The 17,971-nt window shown below is 44.3% G+C and overlaps 7 protein-coding genes across 7 annotated transcripts; 3 read left to right on the top strand and 4 right to left on the bottom strand.

The window, feature by feature from the left end:
• Positions 1–30: 30 nt before the first annotated feature.
• FA14DRAFT_155643 (uncharacterized protein) lies at positions 31–2,082 on the bottom strand (the record flags this gene model as incomplete). Its single annotated transcript, XM_025497769.1, has 1 exon — positions 31–2,082. One exon carries the CDS (start codon positions 2,080–2,082, stop codon positions 31–33), a length of 2,052 nt encoding a protein of 683 aa, XP_025356540.1.
• A 3,762-nt stretch (positions 2,083–5,844) lies between these two features.
• On the top strand, positions 5,845–6,318 carry FA14DRAFT_121178 (uncharacterized protein; the record flags this gene model as incomplete). The annotated part of the gene is made up of 1 exon (XM_025496449.1): positions 5,845–6,318. One exon carries the CDS (start codon positions 5,845–5,847, stop codon positions 6,316–6,318), a length of 474 nt encoding a protein of 157 aa, XP_025356539.1.
• Positions 6,319–6,496: 178 nt separating this feature from the next.
• Positions 6,497–7,975, bottom strand: FA14DRAFT_53131 (uncharacterized protein). Its single transcript, XM_025502486.1, has one exon. The coding sequence runs from the start codon at positions 7,843–7,845 to the stop codon at positions 6,676–6,678; it is 1,170 nt and encodes a 389-aa protein (XP_025356538.1). The 5' UTR covers positions 7,846–7,975; the 3' UTR covers positions 6,497–6,675.
• A 1,321-nt stretch (positions 7,976–9,296) lies between these two features.
• Positions 9,297–13,574, top strand: FA14DRAFT_120352 (actin-binding FH2; the record flags this gene model as incomplete). Its single annotated transcript, XM_025496401.1, has 1 exon — positions 9,297–13,574. A coding segment is annotated over one exon (4,278 nt), but the record flags the coding sequence as incomplete, so codon positions are not given.
• A 722-nt stretch (positions 13,575–14,296) lies between these two features.
• On the bottom strand, positions 14,297–14,808 carry FA14DRAFT_161042 (DUF1754-domain-containing protein; the record flags this gene model as incomplete). Its single annotated transcript, XM_025498945.1, has 2 exons — positions 14,491–14,808; positions 14,297–14,419 (listed from the first exon to the last, which is right to left on the bottom strand). Exons 1-2 carry the CDS (start codon positions 14,770–14,772, stop codon positions 14,300–14,302), a joined length of 402 nt encoding a protein of 133 aa, XP_025356536.1. The 5' UTR covers positions 14,773–14,808.
• Positions 14,809–15,029: 221 nt separating this feature from the next.
• Positions 15,030–15,796, top strand: FA14DRAFT_121232 (DUF1000-domain-containing protein; the record flags this gene model as incomplete). The annotated part of the gene is made up of 2 exons (XM_025496451.1): positions 15,030–15,551; positions 15,623–15,796. The coding sequence occupies 2 exons, from the start codon at positions 15,030–15,032 to the stop codon at positions 15,794–15,796; spliced, it is 696 nt and encodes a 231-aa protein (XP_025356535.1).
• A 180-nt stretch (positions 15,797–15,976) lies between these two features.
• FA14DRAFT_146502 (putative SIK1-involved in pre-rRNA processing) lies at positions 15,977–17,725 on the bottom strand (the record flags this gene model as incomplete). The annotated part of the gene is made up of 2 exons (XM_025497323.1): positions 16,132–17,725; positions 15,977–16,035 (listed from the first exon to the last, which is right to left on the bottom strand). Exons 1-2 carry the CDS (start codon positions 17,657–17,659, stop codon positions 15,977–15,979), a joined length of 1,587 nt encoding a protein of 528 aa, XP_025356534.1. The 5' UTR covers positions 17,660–17,725.
• Positions 17,726–17,971: the final 246 nt, after the last annotated feature.

The raw sequence follows: 17,971 nt of genomic DNA, 5'->3' as shown, positions 1-17,971 counted from the left end.
GGTACATTTCAGGTAAGCATTTTGAAATGATTATAATTTTGATTTTGCCAAGATTGATGATTCTCTGGAAGTATTGGAAGAGCGATTTGAGGAAGATTGTGTAGATTGAGATGTCTGTAGGGATTCTACTTCATGATCTAAACCATAAGCTATATGACGTTCGGTGTCTACATCCATCTTACCTTGTGCCAGATCACGCATCGTATTGCGTACGATTGCCAAACCACCTTCAGGACCACAAACCCATCTTGAAGCTATTTGCAATTCGAGTTTTGCATTTCCATGTTGCATTTCCGTTTGTGTGGACCAAGCAGCCTGGTTGAGTAATTGACAACCACACTCCACGATTGCAATACTATCCAATAAAGGACGGGCAAGACGCATATCCGTTCCACTTGCTGTTTTGAATGCTTTTTCGTTGAGATAGACCGTTTTCATTTCTCGTAAAGTATCACGGAGGGTTGAAACTGTTTTTGTAAGCACATCGTCTTGTCCAAGAGTGTTTTGTAATTGATCGTTTGATCTTTGGAGTGATTGTGCTGAATCTTGTAGCCATTCGATCAGAGCTGCTCCTTTCGTTTGTGCATGAACACGAACGACGTCCAAACTCAAAACACTGGGAGTACCTTCCCAAATCCGTGAAACAAAATCATCACGAAGGGCAGTTGTAAGGATTGTTTCATGCATGTATCCTTGACCACCTAGACATTCAATACTTTGTGCTAAACAATCACTCGCACGAACAGCGCCGAAAGCCTTTCCGACGGGTGTGAGAAGTCGTAATCGTCTTTCTTCTGCTTCCGTTGTGGTTTTGGCCTCGTTTTTACCCAACAAACGTGTAATGTTTAGATGCAATTGCAACATTGCTCGATAATGAATAGCAACTTTGGCAATCAAAGTGTTGTGTAATGGCAAATCTTTTAACAAAGTCTCTGCTTGACCATGAACGCCAACTTTACGTCTGTTTGCGTAATCTTGTAAAATTTGTAAGGCGACCCCAATGCTACATGTACTTGCAGAAATGCAATATGTTCTTGTAATGTTTAACACTTGCGCAATTTGTGCTACACCTCTGCCTTCCTCACCAATCAATTCTGCCACCGCACCACAAATTTCCAATTCTGCCGTTGGAACATGCTTTGTACCAAGCTTGTTCTTTAATCGATGTACTTTGATTCCATTATACTTGCTTGTAGGTGCAGTTTGATCGGTATATTTCGTATTCGTAGGAATTGGAGCACGATCTTTTTTATGCAAAGGAATCAAGAATAACGATAAACCTTTTGATCCTTTTGCACGATCGGAATCCGTTCTTGCCAATGCAAGTGTCATATTTCCATCAGCAGCAGAAGAGAACCATTTGAATCCGTTGACGATGTACAAATCACCCGGCTGTGCTTTTTGACCGGGTGAACGTGAAATCAACGGTTCAGCAACGGTTTCTGTCATGCTCACATCTGATCCTCCTGCCACTTCTGTCATCCATTGACCTGAAAGCCAGAATTTATCGGGTGTGCGTCCGAATAATTTTGGCAAATATTTTTGCTTTTGTGATGAAGTCCCATACAATTCCAACACTCTTGCTGCTCCATCGGTCATTGAAGTTGGACAAACGGCAACTTGACTATCAGGCGTAAAGATTAACGTTCTTGCAAAATTATACATTCTTGCAATTTCTCCTAATCGATCACGTCCACCAGCACTGATGTTATGGTTGTTCACACTATCTTCTTGACCTTGAGCGGGATATGATTCGCTTACGATTCCGTTTGCCATTTGCCATTGCAATAAACCACGCCATCCTTCACTCGTTTCAACGGAATCAATACGTTGTCCCCATTCATTGAATTGTACTAGCCGTGGCTCTTGATTTGGTCGATCGCATAATTTTGCTAAAGGTCTTGCTTCCCTTTCGACTTTTAATGAGAATTCCTCTAATCGTTTAGATAATTCAGGCCAATACTCTTTACCCTGTTTCGATTGACTAAATTGACGTGCTAATGCGAATCGAAAAGGAGCATCACTACTCCAATAATCCTTTACAACGAAAGGTGTATGTGGTTGTACTTCATCGACACGCATGATTGAACAGAAAAAGATTGTAATGGTGATGATGAATAAGGTAGGAGTCCCTATCTTCAATTGTGTTTTTATCGTACCCCGCACTCTTTTTGCATTCGCTTCCGAATAAATACGTTGAAGCCGAATACCCGTTGAAAGGCTCAACAGCCAAGCGCGTCCGTTGACAGCCGCTTATAATTGCCCGCCTTTCCGGCGCAGGAGCTTATGTTACGCCGAGTTTTAAAGTCAGACACTCTTTCCTACCTTAGAGACTATTGATCAAAAGTTGCAACTATTATTTCCATCGAACAATATTCAAGCAAGTCCAAGTCAATGCTCAATCATATCCATGGAGTTTTGAATATACTGTCACTGTATTCAATGACTCCTCTTTGCTAAAAAGAGGCGTTCATAATGGTTAGTTACAGTTTTGACGCAAACCCCCTCTAGGGCGTGAACATAATATATGCACGTTTACGCGTTTTTCTTTGTTCAGGGTTAAAATAAAAACTCGGCTAAAATGCATAATTATAATTAAGGGAACATAGCCTTGCAGCGCGTTATTAAGATTAGAGATTGCATTAGATAACCACGTTGCATTCATTCACTTGAAGTTGATTCTGTTGATCACCACCTTTACAAACACATACAATCAGGTTCACTTTTGATTCTCAAATAGAGAGCATAACCACCTGACAACACTACTCGAACAAAGTCTCATCCCAAACAAAGATGGGAAGAGGAGGTCGTAATTCATCACGCGGAAGAGGCGGTGGTGGAGGTGATGGCTTTAATAAAGCATCTAGAGGCAGAGGTGGCGGCGGTGGTGGTGGTTATGGAAGAGGGAGAGGAAGAGGCGGAATTGGCGCTGCAGTTCTTCAAGGAAATAACTATATGCAATCATTAGGAATGGGTGACTTTACCCCATTCAGCAGCGGCTTCAATACACAAGCACAAACACAATCACCTACTGCTAATCGTGGAGGTTCTGCACGCGGCGGCGGTCGTGGAGGAAGAGGTAGAGGAAGAGGTCGTGGTGGTATACATTCTGTACAGTCTCAACATGCTGTCGAATTCGATTATTCATCGCTTGCTCCACGTTCTATCGTTCGCCAATCAAATCAAGATGAATTAGAGGAAGACAGCGATGAAGATGACGAAAAAGATATCATAATCGAAACACGTAAAGGTTACGTTCACAAGATCAAACCTCACCTTGAAAACGATCAACGTACTCCTCCTGATACGCCGCAAATTGTACATGGCTATGAAACTCTTTCGGATAGCGAAAACGTTGCTTCAAGTTCACGTGTTTCACCTTCACCAGCGGAGAAAGCGCGAGCCGAACGTATTCGAACAGGTCAAATAGCCGCTGTCATTCCAACAGGTCCTAAGTCTTTGACACCTTTTCGAGTCAATAATGCAAAGGCAAATAATCAATTACCAGCCGATTTACCAGTTTTCAAACCTGCTACTTCCGCCAAGAAAACCAAAAAAGAATACGTTCGTCCTATGGAAGATCCTTTGGAAGATGCATGTATGGGCGGTATACCTCGTGGAATGCGTAAACGTCAAAGTCGATTTGATAAAGGTGAATCTTCACTTAGAAGGTTTGAAGCCGAAAAGAGAAATCCTCCATCATTTGTCAAAGCGAATGGAGATTGGAAAGACGGCAAATGGATACGCACGTCAGAAGATGGACCTGAAACATTGATGGAAGATTCAAAGAATACTGAGAAAGCTAACGTCTCGGACAATGTCACACGAACAGGTCTAGGTTTCAACGCAGCTTCGACGAGTCAACCAAAGGTTGAAGATCGAAATCTAGATGAGGAAGAAGATGCGATTAATGGATTGATGGAAGGAGACAGTACAGTCGATGAACTACTGAAAGCTTTCCCCGGTTCAGCAATTTTGCAAGAAAGCGGAACTGTCGATGCCTCTCTGGGCTACTATTCAGCTCCTTCTGATCTGGGTCTAGGCAGAAACGTCATTCCACCTCATCAGACTGTTGAACACATAGCCGACACCAACATCATATCGAGCACAAAGGAAGAGGCAAATGAAGTGGAAGAAGACGATGATGATGTAGAAATCATTTTAGTCGATCAGAAGCCAAGTACGATATCTGAGCCTGAGGTCTTGCAAGAGACTGAGTCTGCAGTCGAAATGACAACTGAGGTATCAGACACCAAAGAAAAAGAAGACGACGATGACGGCTTCTTTGTGGACACTGTTGGCGAAGAAACGAAGCCAAGCAATGAGATTCAATATGAGTCTATCACGACTATTGCTGTTGGTGAAGCACTGCCCGAGCAGGACGCAATCGCAAACGCTTCAACAAGCGAGGATGAAGAATGGAAGAGCGAAGGAGAAGGTGAAGACTTTGTTCAGCTTCCTGGTCAAGGACAGCCTGGTCGTAAAGGCAAGAAGGCACGAAATGCTGCCAAGAAAGCCAGAAGAAAGGCACGCAAGAATGGCTTCACAATGACTGAAGAACCTCCCATTGCACGTGAAGGTGATTCTGATTTAGATTGGGGCAGTGATGGACCACCAGTTCGTTTCCGTAAAACAGATGATCAAATTGAATACGAAGATGGAGGTACGGAGCTTTCAATGGATCAACTACGTCTCAATGCCGCATCTTCAGCACCACGAAATGCTGAAGAAGAAGAAACGCAGCTCGCAATTGCATTGGCTGAGAGCATGGGCACAAAAGGAAAAGCAAACGGTACAAATAAAGCACTTTTCAAGTCTCAGAAAGATGCCATTTTGGACGACTATATGGCCAATGCTATGGGAGGAAATGATACCGATTCGGATGAGATCGAAAGGGAAGAACGAGACGATTCCAAAGAGGATCAAGATACCGAATTAGATGCTATGCTTCGATTTATGAATGGTATGGATGGTCAAAGATCCGGCAAAGAGATCACGATCGATGATATCAACGTCGAACGTCAATTGCAAGACGAAGAAGAATGGATGACAGATTCTGATGCAGAGTCAGGCGAAGAAAGCGAAGATTCCGAAGCTGAACGTGTCTTCAATCATGACGAGAAGCGTTTGGCGAACGAAAGCGGATCGAGTGAAGTCTCCAGTGATAATTCTGATGACAGCGAAGATGATGACGATGATGAGGACGAGGATGACTCTGATGATGACGAAGACCTCGCTTTTGAACGTAACTTCACTTGGGCAGACGCTGATGAAGACTTTATTGCTCGTCTAGACAAATTTGCGCAAGCAAATGATGAAGTATTAAAAGGTCGCAATAGAGGTGCTAGAAATAAACTTTACCGAGCAATCGAACGAGGCGATTTCAGTATGTTAGACGAAGATGATATGCTGAACAATGGTATGGATGGAATGGATCTTGATGATCCAGTGCTGAGCATGCAACCTGCAAAACGCGGGAAGAATGCAAAGAAGACATGGAAAGATGACGATGTTTGGGCACAAGATCTACAATCACAATGGCAAAAAGATCGAGCAAAGAAAGCGGATAATAAACGTAAACGTGCTGAGCAAAGAGCGTTAGAAGCTGATAATCCTTTCCATAATTCAAACGGAAAGGGCAAAGGAATGAACAAGAAACAGCAAAAGAAAGCCGCTCGTGCAGCCAGACGTGCTGAGAGAGTTGAAGGACGTGGAAACATGAAGGATATTGATATGGTTGACGAATTATTTGGCGGTCGTGGCTTTGCTAGCAGTCGAAAAGAAGATCCACTTTCCCGTCATGCAGTCACTTTGATCGAGGTCAATCGTCAAATCGAGCTATTCATGTATGACGTTTCAAAGACGACCTTAAGTCTTGCACCGATGGACAAGCGTGCTCGAGCACAAGTACATCAATTGGCAAGTTGTTATAATTTGATCTCCAAGTCTAAAGGAAGCGGTAATCATAGATTCCCTACCCTGATCAAGAATTCACGTAGTGGCTTACAAGTCAAACAAGGCAGAGTCAATGCAATCTTACGTTCTGTTGGAGGTGCAAGTTTCGGTAAAGGCAGCAAAACGGGCGCAAATGCTCCCAAAGAAGCTGGACGAAAAACTAAAGAACGTATACCTTTGCCACGCAATCAAGAAGGTGCACAAGTTGGCTTTGGCGCAGAAAGAATTGGCCAAGATAATGTCGGTCATCGTCTTCTTTCGGCTATGGGCTGGGTGGAAGGTATGGGTGTCGGTGCCACTCAAGGTATGTCTGATCCCGTTGGCGCAACAATCAAGATTTCAAGAGGTGGTCTTGGATTTTAGGTGTAAAGTGCATATTTATATTAGCAATCATCCATACATTAATATGTAGAGTTCACACTTTACGATTTTGCGAGATGTGAAACGGTAATCATTGCATGCTGAGCGTATACAGCTTACGCTTCTGGACTCTGAATATGCGTACATGATTGTATAGAGTGGTGCGATATGCCACGGTGAAACACATGAATCTATACTTCTCAGTCAGGTGATGATGGTAGACTGAAAGCGATCCACAAACAAGATTAAAGAAAATCTTTTTTGCATTTCCGCTGGCGAAGCTATATTAAACAATTTTGAAAATGTATACAGAGTTGTGATGTAATAAAGCGCGACCAAGATGAGTTGAGTAGAGAAATTTTACATAGGCACATTGGGTGGTGTCGGTTGAGGGCCAGTAGGATCGAATGGGATATCAGAACTTGGGCTTTCTATCGAGATACCGACACCGAATCGTGCTAGAGAGGACCAATGATCAATTTCACCACCGACTGTGAAAGCGAATGTGGGAGCCAATCTTGTTTCCAATTGAGAAGAAACCTTGAAATTGCTGTCAATTTGGGCACGGAATGTTGACATGCGGAAATCGTACTTTGCTCCCAATGTGGATGTCGCTTCTCTCTTTCCTGCTGCTGCGATCACATTGAAATCTCCGGCAACATCAACTTTGTCTGTCAATCGTTGCCAGTATGTTGCATTCAAAACACCTTGGCTTTGGAATTGGAATGTTCCGATAGAGTTCTTATCAGTGCTCGTCCACTTTCCCATATACCCTACCATGGCATCTTGTGTATCAGCCGTTTGCCTTTGATAGATTGTCTCTAATCCGAGAGCAAAGTTTTTCGTTAGCGATTGGATGTAGTTTACAATGTAGATACCGCTACCATCGGTGGGAGAAGGGTTGAGTGTCTTGAAGTTGGCAGCATGATCGGAACCTTTGTAATCATGCTCTAATTGCACAAAGCTTCCTTGTGTTCCCTTTGTTAGATTGCCTTGAATTTTACTGGTATGTCCGGGTGCCCATTCTGAGTTAGCACGCATCTGTACACTACCTCCATCGTCACAACCACCTTGGAGGAACCAATTATCGCTACCGTAAACTACGTTTAAGTTGTAAGTAGACGGTGCCATTCCATCCTTAGTTGTTCCACCCAAGCTGAATCCATGTGAAACTTGAAAGATTGGATTGATAGAAAGAGCCTTTGTCAAGTCTGCCTTTGCACCATCGAAGAAGAAATTTGTTAATAATGTACCCTTTACTTCACGTTGTAATGAATCTGTCGTGCCTGGGAACGGTAGATCGAGTGCTTTCCGTCTTTCTGCCATGCTATCGAAAGCTTTTCCAAAAGGACCCAAGATAGGATCTAAGAATGAAAGAAAGCTAGATGCTCGATCATCTCTTCTATGAATCGGAAATGCTGGCTTTTCCTCGTGAATGAAAGGAGAAGGAGCACCTTGACCTAATTGTTCATTTCCTGTATTTGGAGGAGGCGGAACGCCTTGTGGAAGGAATGGTGATTGTGCAGACATTCTTGTGAGCAGGTGCAAGATGATCTTCGGGAAGAAGAGAAAAAGATGGTGGAGCAGTGACGATGAACTTCTTCATTTCCTCCTTGCCTGCACGCACACGCACACGCACACACACGCATTTCCACTTTCTAATCCATTAAAAATCCTTTTGAAGTGTCGCTTACATACAATTTCAACATGCACGCGATCCACACTAGACAAAAAAAATCCTTTCCTTTGTGTTCTTGTTGCCGATAACCGGGTTCACGTGCAATCAATCCAACGAGAAAGGCAATCAATCCTTTTGTCGATCCAATACGCGTAAAGACGCGCAAAAAGGCGCGGCGCTGTGGAACTAAAAAGTTGCAAGATGTGTGTCAAAAGCTTAAACTGTTGGTTAACAATCGGCACACAAGGGTGAGAGAGAGAGGAGGGTAGGGATGATAGGGCAAAAAGGCGCTGGATACGCCTACTATAATTGTTCACCTTAATTTGAGAATGGGGAGAAAGGACAGAGGGGGAATTAAGACGCATAAATGCATTTAAAGGTTGTTAAATTGCTACTTTTAAAAAGATCACCTCTGTCTATATCATTGGAGTAACAAAAGGTAGCACTTGATTGGATCTGAATAAAGGCTTGCCTTTTCTTCATCCTTTCTCGTCACCGCTGGTCGGCAATCTTGTCTCAAGGGAAGCAGATTTACACCAAGGAATTCCAACCAGATATTCTCCTCATTCGTACAACGATCAAAGCGCTGAAGGGAAAGCCGCATTGACACAGAATAATTAAAAGGGCTCATTCGATATTTGCAGGTGCATCTACATTAAACCCTCTTTCCGATGTTAACACCACGCCAATCTATGAAACACTCTCCGACCTAATTTATTACGACACAATGGATTCCATATTCGGCAGAAAGAAGCGGACAAAGGGACCATCGGGAGAGATCCTAACTTCTTCCGGTGCAGGTGGAAGTAGCACAGCAGAGGTCATTGGGAATAGTATGACACCCCGAATGAATGTCTCAGCACCAACTGGGATGAGATTTGTCAGTGGAATGACACATGACAATCAGAATGGCGATTATCCATATCCATATCCCAGTCCAAATCGGATACATGCCGATAATGGAGACGAATTTGGCACTTCTCGCAATTCACCAAGCTCGCATAGGCGTATACCATCTGCCGCTTCCTCTTCAATGCGAAGTGTAACATCAAGACCTACAGATTATGCTCAAGAACCTCATCTACATCAGACCAGATATGCGCCCAGTACGATGACAAACAATTCTCTGGAGGCTAACGCCAATCGATATCCGGCAATGACGTCTGAGATCCTAAACCGAATGTCGATCTCTTCAGCTGCTTCGGCTTCATTGGGTATGGGCCCGGGTTTGAGACATCCTTCCCACGAACAGTATCTGGGTGCCTCATTACCGCGCGAATCATCCTCTCAAAGCTTCTCTAGAATGTCAGCAAATTCTAGCACGCAATTACCTCCCCACGTAGAAGGAAAAGCAGAATTCATCATGCAAAGACCTGATGATGCCGAAATTGAAAGGATGTTTGCGGAGTTGATGAACAAGAGAGACTTTTTGGGATTGCCGAGCGGAAATCTTTCGGATGATTACAAGGAAGCTGCTAGGCGGAATATGATGAATTTTCCTGTTCATAAGAAATGGATGTTGGTATACAATGACAAGTTCACCGAATTCCATGCTGAAAAGGAGCGAGAACGAACGCGCAGAAATCATCAGCAGGGACAACCCGGTGGACCAGCGTCATCAAACATGGTCATCACACGAAACTCGCCTGAATGGTACATCAAGAAATTCATGGACGGCAGTGTGACGACAAAGCATATTGAGAGCTTAGCGGTCACTCTTCGAACGTGTGCTATGGGATGGGTGGAAAATTTCGTTGATGCAAAAGGAACACCAGTGCTTGCTAGCTTCCTCAATGGCCTACATGCAAAAGGATCTGCAAAATCCGATACAGATATGGCATTAGAGTACGAAGTGCTGAAAGCATTCCGATCTTTGTTCAATAGCAAAGCAGGCGCCAATGATGCATTAAGGCAACCAAAATGCGTGAACAGCATTGTTCATTCTATCATTTCTGCTCATTTGGCAACTAGAAAGCAGGCTGCTGATATTCTACTATTCTTGTGCCATTGGGCTATACCTTCTGGTCATCAATTGGTTTTGCGTGGGTTTGACGAATTGAAATCGTCTCAGTCAGACCATGGGCGTTTTGATGCATGGTTCCGTATTCTGGAACAGACGATTGATGGTAGAGGACAGATGGGTAGCAAAGTGGGTCAATCAGAAGAAATCCGAAAGATTAGTATGTTGGGTCATCAAGAAGCTTCTTTGAACGAATATGCGGTCAACAATATGTTCCTCGTCAATGCAATCCTCTCATCGAGAATCGTCTCAGATTATCAAGTTCGCGTTCATTTACGAAATCAGATGGAAGCCAGTGGTTTACAAAGAATTTTGATCAAATTACGAGCGTTCAAGAATACCGATTTGGACAGGCAGCTAGACGAGTATGAGAAAGGAGCAGAGCTGGATCAAGACAATGTTGTTGAATCTTTCAACAAAGAAGTTTTGACAGATATGTCGGACCCTGTCGATGTCTTCAAAGCGATTGTAGGAAAGATATCTGGTTCGCGTGCATATGACTTCTTCTTATCTGGTTTGCAGCATCTTTTGCTAATCCGGCAAGACGGAGAAAGTCTTGTGCATTATTATCAGTTGATTGACTCAATGATCTCAGCAGTGGTGATGGACAAAAAGGGAGCAGTAGAGGGCAACGACATGAGTTCTTTGCTGGGAGTGTCGGTGAACAATGTCCTATCCCGATTCGCTGACCAAGACGCGATGAATGCAATCAAGGATGAATTGCAGCAAGCAAAACTGGTTGCACGAGAAGCACAGACGGAGAAGCAGCATTTAGAACAACAACTTAATGAGACCAGTGAGGGATTGGTGGGAAAGCTGCAAGAACGTGTAACAGAGTTAGAAGGTGATTTGGATGTATCACGCGGCAACTCTAGCGCTATGCAACGAGATATGGAAGATATGGAAAAAGGATATGTTGACCGAATCGTTGCTTTGGAAGTTGAAAAGCGTGAGCTGTACGATATGCTTAAAGAAGCACAAGGCGCAGCAGAGATTGCCGCAAATGGTACAGGCAACATGGATAGGCAGCATCTCGTTGAAACGCTCGAAAAGCAAATGGAGCGCAACAAAACGATTCGCAAATTGGAAGCAAATGCGAAGAAGAATGGTCAAATTGCCAAGATGACAAGCGAACAAGAAGATGCTGTCAGAGAGCGGGAGAAGCGCTTATCACGCAAACGTCTTTCCAAACCATCGTTGCGAGATGAAGCCCAGGCAAGTGCTCTTGACGACGAAGAGGATGGATCCTCATCCGAGTCAGAGCTTGATCCAAATACCGATGCCGGAAAGTGGAAGATTCAAGCAACCCTTGCTGCTGGCATGGCTCGCAATACCGATCTACAAAGTAGAATGACTGATGCGAAAGAGACAAGAAGACGTAAAGGCTCTCGAAGCAGTTCGAGCAAACCCACTGATTCTATCGCTCCGTTGTCATCACCAATCGATGTTGGCGACGGACAGTCCCCACCACCTCCACCTCCGCCGCCACCACCAACGGCAGGTGGCACGGCAACTACGTTCTTGGACGAAATTCGAAAGCGAAAGGCGTCTGGCTTGCGAAATACATCCTCTGGTTCTGGCGAGATGGGCCCTCCTCCACCTCCTCCGCCGCCTCCAATGCCAGGAGTGCATTCTTCAGCATTCTCCAATTCGGATTCCTCCAGACCTCCCTCGGTCATGTCTGTCGCTGCAGGTGATGCCCCGCCTCCACCACCACCACCTCCGCCAGCAATTGGTACTCCCTTGCGTGTAGGCACGCCCGTCTCCAATGCTCCAATGCGGTCACTGGAGGGTACGCCAGGTGCTAACCGAGATTCAATGCTAAACGTTCGCGCAAGTGTCAGCAGCACGATCGGACCGTCTGGACCAATTCATGCTCCTCCAGCTCCTCCTTCCTTCTATGCCGCTAATATGGTGATGCGTAAGGAAGTCAGCGATACGGCCAAGCAAAGAATGAAGCAACTACAATGGGACAAGTTAACCCCACAACATGCTGCAGAAACAATTTGGGGACAAAATGTTGTCTCAGAAGAAGAATTGGCAGAGATGTTACGCGAACAAGGATTGTTCAATGAGATGGAAGAAGACTTCAAGGCTAAACAAGTCACAAAACGAGCCACACAAACGGCAAAGAAGGAAAAGATGGAATTCAAAACACATCTTACCTTACAAACCAGACAAGGTATCGAAATGGTATTGCGTCGTGTTAAAAGCAGTCTGACGGATGCCAAGCACGCTACTCCTGAAGAAGTTGCTCATCATATTGTCAATTGCAATGAAGCCGTTCTTGATCAGAGCTTCTTGGAAGAACTCTTGCGACACTATCCCGAAAGCGAGGTGAAGGGTCAATTGGGTGAATACCGAAATGCTTCCGATGAGGAGCTTCGTCTTTTGCATCCCGCAGATCGTTTGGTGGTGCTATTGATGACGGTGCCGCATTTGAAGGACAAGGTGAAAGGTTTGCTCTTCCTGACCAAATACAGAGAAGCAATCGAGATTATCAAAGAAGGTTCCTTGCGCGTACGTGACGGAAGTGAAGACTTGATGAAAGCCCAAAACTTTGCCAAGTTACTCAGCTTGATCTTGATGATGGGTAACTTCTTGAACTCGAATGGAATGCAAGGAGGTGCCTTCGGTTTCAAGATTAGTTCGATCAACAAATTAGTTGATACCAAAGCAAGTGATGGAACTACCCTGTTACACTTTGTGGAAAGGACTATCAGTCGTTGTTTCCCAGAAACAGAAGCATTTTTGGAAGAATTGGAAAAGCCAAGCGAGGCATGCAGAGTACAATTGCTCGACCTAAAGCGCGATCTAGCAGAGTTGAAATCTGGTAGCTTGCAGCACAAGAAAGAATTGGACAAATTCTTGGATGAGTCCGAAGATCGGTTGGAGGATCCTTACACAAAGGTGATGCTGCCATTCTTGAACGAAGTCCAGACAGAACTCACTCGTCTTACTGATCAAGTGCAATTCAGTGAACGTGTATACGTTGATGCTCTTCGTTACTTTGGAGAAGGGCCAGATCCGAAACGAAGAGGGTTCCCTGCACCACAACCAATGCGAACTGAAGACTTCTTTGGAATTTTCCGTGAATTCTGTGCAGCATACAGAAAAGTCAAACAAGATAATGTACACATCACTGAGCTACGTAATGCCGAGGCTAAACGCAGAGCGGCAGCTGAAGAACGTGAACGTGAAAGACAGGAAGCAATCAAACGCAAAGAAGCTGGCGTGGATGATAGTGCGGTATTGGAAACATTGTTGACAAGTTTGCGTGGTGGTGGAGTTACGCCGAAACGTAAACGTAAAACGCAGCAAAGAGGCGGTCGTGAAAGTGGAAGAGATAGTACAGGTCAAGGTGATACTAGCGGTGGAGCGAGCCAACCTGCTGGTGACACTGCCAATATAGCTCACAGTAGCAGTATTGATGGCAATCCTTCGGATGTCGCACAAGCTATGTTGGCCAAATTACAAGGAGGAGAATCATCCAATCTGAACTCTTCTGAAAATCGCGGGTCTTCATCTTACGTTAGCAGGAGAAGAAGAGAGAGACGTACAACGCAGACAGGTCAACCTTTGAACGTTCGCAGCCTTGATGAAGGCCAGACAGCGTTGAACGAAGATGCGGAGATTGGCCACAGACAAAGTGTTTCAGAGAATAGTCCAGACGCTTCTTCTCGCCCTTCACTCGATCGTGCGAATAGTGTCCCTGAACGTCCGCCGCGACGATCAAATACAGTCTCTCATACTGATACTGGCGCTCGTGATACCAATCATTCTCGCAGCGACAGTCAACTTTCAGAGGAAGGATCATCGTATTCTGCCAACACAGGTCAAGGTTCGGAGTATGAAGATGAGCATCAAGAGTACGAGCAGGCTGACGGAGAGATTGACGATCAACTAACGCCTGCTGCGGAAAGATTGCTCAGGCTGGATAGTCAAGAGCGTTTACGACGTTCACAGATGGATGAAACCGCTTTGCGAAGAGATGCAAGCGGAGAGTTTGCTCTTGAACAAGGAGAATGGTTTGATCCCGATGGATCTGCTTTTGTAGATACGAGTACGGGCAGCGCTGCTGATAGAACAGCAAGACCGTAAGACCGTCAAATGCTCAAATCAAAAAGTTACATTTCAGCGGAAGATATGCATACCTTGCTCTATTCTTTATTTCATAATTTGCTGAGACTGTAGATTATTCAGTCTTAATCATTGTAGACTTTATATCATGATATGTATCATTGTGCGGTTAAAAATACAGCTTGAATTTCTGTTTTTACATATGTCTAATGACCTGCAACGGTCAGCATATCGTTATGCTCGGTACGTTCGGCCAGAGATTTGTTGAATTGATCAACTCGATCTTTGTGTGAAAGACCTGCTTCTTTCGCCACTCGATCAGCCATCTAGCAAGGAAGGGAAATTGTAAGTCAGTGATTTGATTAGAGACAATTCCTTGTATCATTTTCATACTTACCCTTTTTCTTTTTATCTCTTCGAACTTTTTCTCTGCTTCAGTCATAATCTTCCCCGATGGTTGCCCTTCTTCAACGTCATTTGCCTCTTCTTGTCTTGTCGGAATCTCGACCTCTTTGTCTTTTGATGAAGATCTGTAATCCTCTTTGTTTCGAAGATCTTTGCTAGTAGATGATTTAGACTTGGATTTCTTCTTCTTTTTGGCGGGCAGATTGTCGTCACCTTTGAACTTCAACGAGCCCCCAGGTCGGTACGAGTATATGGAGGATGAGCTTGATGGCATTTTGCGCCTAAGGTTGAGGTAGATGAAGGTAAGAAGTGGAAACACCAATTAAGCTTTTGTTTCTTTCCAACTTATGCATATGGTACACTCCTCCTCCTTAACGCCGTGCTGAGCGCCTAGACTGTGTGGAGACAAAATTGATGCATAGGCCGCGTAAATGCGAATAAAGCGCCGACGACATGTCAACAAAAATTAACAAGACACTTTCTCAAACCTTTACTGTCACAAGCCCATCTCATCATCCGATCGATTCTATTATGGCATGCAACGACGAGGTGACTGTCCTGGAAAGACAGCTTCCTACAGGAATAGACGCAAGTCAGACAGCCACACGAGGCGATGAGACAAATCTATACGCTCAAATCGATCGTGATAAAGTATTCGGATTAAATCTATCCGATCCTGCTGTTGCTTCGCATTGTATAAAACCATGGGATAAAAGGACGGATTTGGAAAATTATACAGAAAGTGGGGTAGACGATCAATTCATTATCACAATCCCGTTCATCGCACCTGTTCGTATTAAATCAATCTTGGTAAACGTTGGTCGTGGCGATTTTGCACCACAAAGACTAAGAGCTTTTGTTAATCGACCAAACGGAATCGATTTTGAAGATCTTGAACAGAGTATCGCAGGTGATGCAAGAGGCGCTGTGGGACCGGCAAGCAGTGGTAAACCACAAGCAGACTTTACACTACAAGAAGACTCGATAGGCGTGAACGAATATCCGGTCAGCATTAGCCGTTTTCAAAATACAAACAGTGTCAGTCTAGTATTTGTGAGTATGATCTTGTTCTCTATTGAAATTTCTGTAAAGCTGACATGCTTTCAATGCTTCTACTATCCCAGTCTGACGCTCCTTCACAAAGCCTTTCAAGACTATACTATCTCGGCTTCCGCGGCACTGCTTTGCAACTGCAAAAGGAAGCAGGTGAACAATTTGATGTTCCTGCCGCCAATGCAGCAGATAAACCAGTTGATGGAATACGAGAAAAGAGTTCACAGGCAAATTGGGCCAGATGATCTCGTCTATAGACTCGCACTTCATTTGTACATTAATTATATCGCATATAGTATCACCTTTTGTTCTCACACAATTCTCTCAATTCGCAATGCGGTCATTACCACATCAATATTCGATATGCAGATCGGGAAAGCTAATAATACAACAAGAAGGATGAGACAGAGCAAAAGTACGACAAATCAAGCATCGCTAGACCTTGACTTTTTCTTCTCTTTCTTGTCCTTTTTGCTCTTCTTATCTTTGCTAACAGACTCATCTGCATCTTTGGCAATAGATTCATCACCAGGCACACCACCTTCACTCTTACGTGCTGCCTTCTTTGCTGCTTTCTTACGTGCTTTCTCTGCTGCACGTTCGACTTCATCTAGTGTCTCTTTATCACCACCTTTGCTCTTCTTCTTTTTGTCTTTCTTTTCGCTCTTGTCTTTCTTGCTGCTCTTCTTCTTGTCTGCTGGATCAACAACACCAACAGCGGCAGGCATGACTGCATCTTCGTCATCACTGTCATCATCATCGCTTTCTTGAGCATCAACATCCATCAGGTCTCCTGCCTCCTCTTCGATAGCACGCAATGCTTTGCTCATGGCATCTGCATTTTTGCCTGGAGGCTTACCGGATTCATAGAATTGTAGTCGCTCTTCAACCTGGTTTGCCATCACTTCTCCGAATTTAGTGGAGGGAGCATCGGAGAAACAATCGATACGCGAAGCGATACTGACCTTGTTCGCCAAGATTCGACTCATTCTACCCTTGTTCTTTGGTGCAGATCTTGCAATTGCTGATGCATTGTAGATCAAACCGTATTTGGGTGTATTTCCTTTGGTCTTGAGAGCACGGAAAAGAGCTTTTTCTGCACCTAGAATTTGAACTGTAGATGCAGGATATTTTGCCAAGTTTGTCAAAGAACCGGCGTGAGAAATAAGTCTGGCACCAATAATATCACCGATCAAAGCCGCCAAGTTGGGAGCAACCAAGTGCATCTTTTCGACAAGATATCTGTGCATGTTCTTACGGTATTCTCCCAATTGAACAACACGTGTAGCAAAGTTTTCAATGTTCATCATGTCTACGTCACCGATTTCGGTACCCATACTAGCCCTGGAGGCATCCAAAACATTCTTGGCTGCTACTTCATCATCGCCCAAGATTTCGGTCATCTCTTCCAAATCATCTTCGCTCAAACGTTCCTTTGCTTTGATGAAAGTTGCCAAACGTGCGTAAGTCATGTTGTCGGGAACGATGCGAACGAGTTCTGGGAAGTGCCATCCGTACCATTCACGAACACGCATGGCGAATGTGTTGACATCCTTATCGAGTTGATCGAGAAGGGCGATAGCTTGAATGATCATATTGTCACTTCTATTTACGTTGAACTTGACCTTACTACGACTGTAACTGTGACCGAGACCGAGTTGTGCTTTGGTCATATCACCTTCTGCCAATCCTTTGAGCATCTTTTCGCTGTGCAAGCGAATGCCGCGGATCAGCTCAAGTGTACGATCACTGGTGTCACATTGAATGTTTAATTCGCTCACGATGGAACCGGCCAAGCCTTTTTCCGAAACACCAAGTGTGACACCTTTTGATTTCTTACCGGCGGGGGCGAGATTAAGAGTCAACAAGGACTTGAAGTGCTCGTTCAAGACTCCTTCAGAAACATCAAGACATGATTGTAGAGCGTCGAGAGCATTTTTGAAAGGGCTAAAACTGATCAATTTTACCATTCGTCCGAATGTGTTGAGATCTTTGATTGATTCTTGTACCTGTTTGGTTTTGTTACCAATCTCTTCTGTTTGAACACATTCAAAGATTGCAGCGCCTGTTGCGCATTCATATAGAATGTGGGTTGGAGCACCCGACATGTTTGCTATTGTTCGTCTGGGTGTATTGTTTGATGGTGATGGCAGCAATTGATTCGATTTGAGAAGATCTTTTTTTTTGTCCGCACATCTCCTCAGTGTCAAAATTTCCACGCTCTTTTAATTCTTCTGCGAAAATTTCAATTAAGCTTGATGGGAATTGCACGTGATTGTTCTGTTCAACAAACGCTAATGTGTGCAGAGTGTGCTTGCAATGCTCTGCTTACGACGCGATTCAAACGCAAGGCTTAAAGGTGTGTGAGTGTGTGTGTGTGGACTTACCTTCCAAAATGACCGTGCGTTACCAATGAACAC

This window comes from Meira miltonrushii, assembly GCF_003144205.1.
Source record: "Meira miltonrushii strain MCA 3882 unplaced genomic scaffold FA14scaffold_2, whole genome shotgun sequence".
NCBI classification, from domain to species: Eukaryota; Fungi; Basidiomycota; class Exobasidiomycetes; order Exobasidiales; family Brachybasidiaceae; genus Meira; species Meira miltonrushii.
The sequence above is the reverse complement of the archived record's forward strand: the minus strand, read 5'-3'. Positions and strand labels throughout refer to the sequence as shown.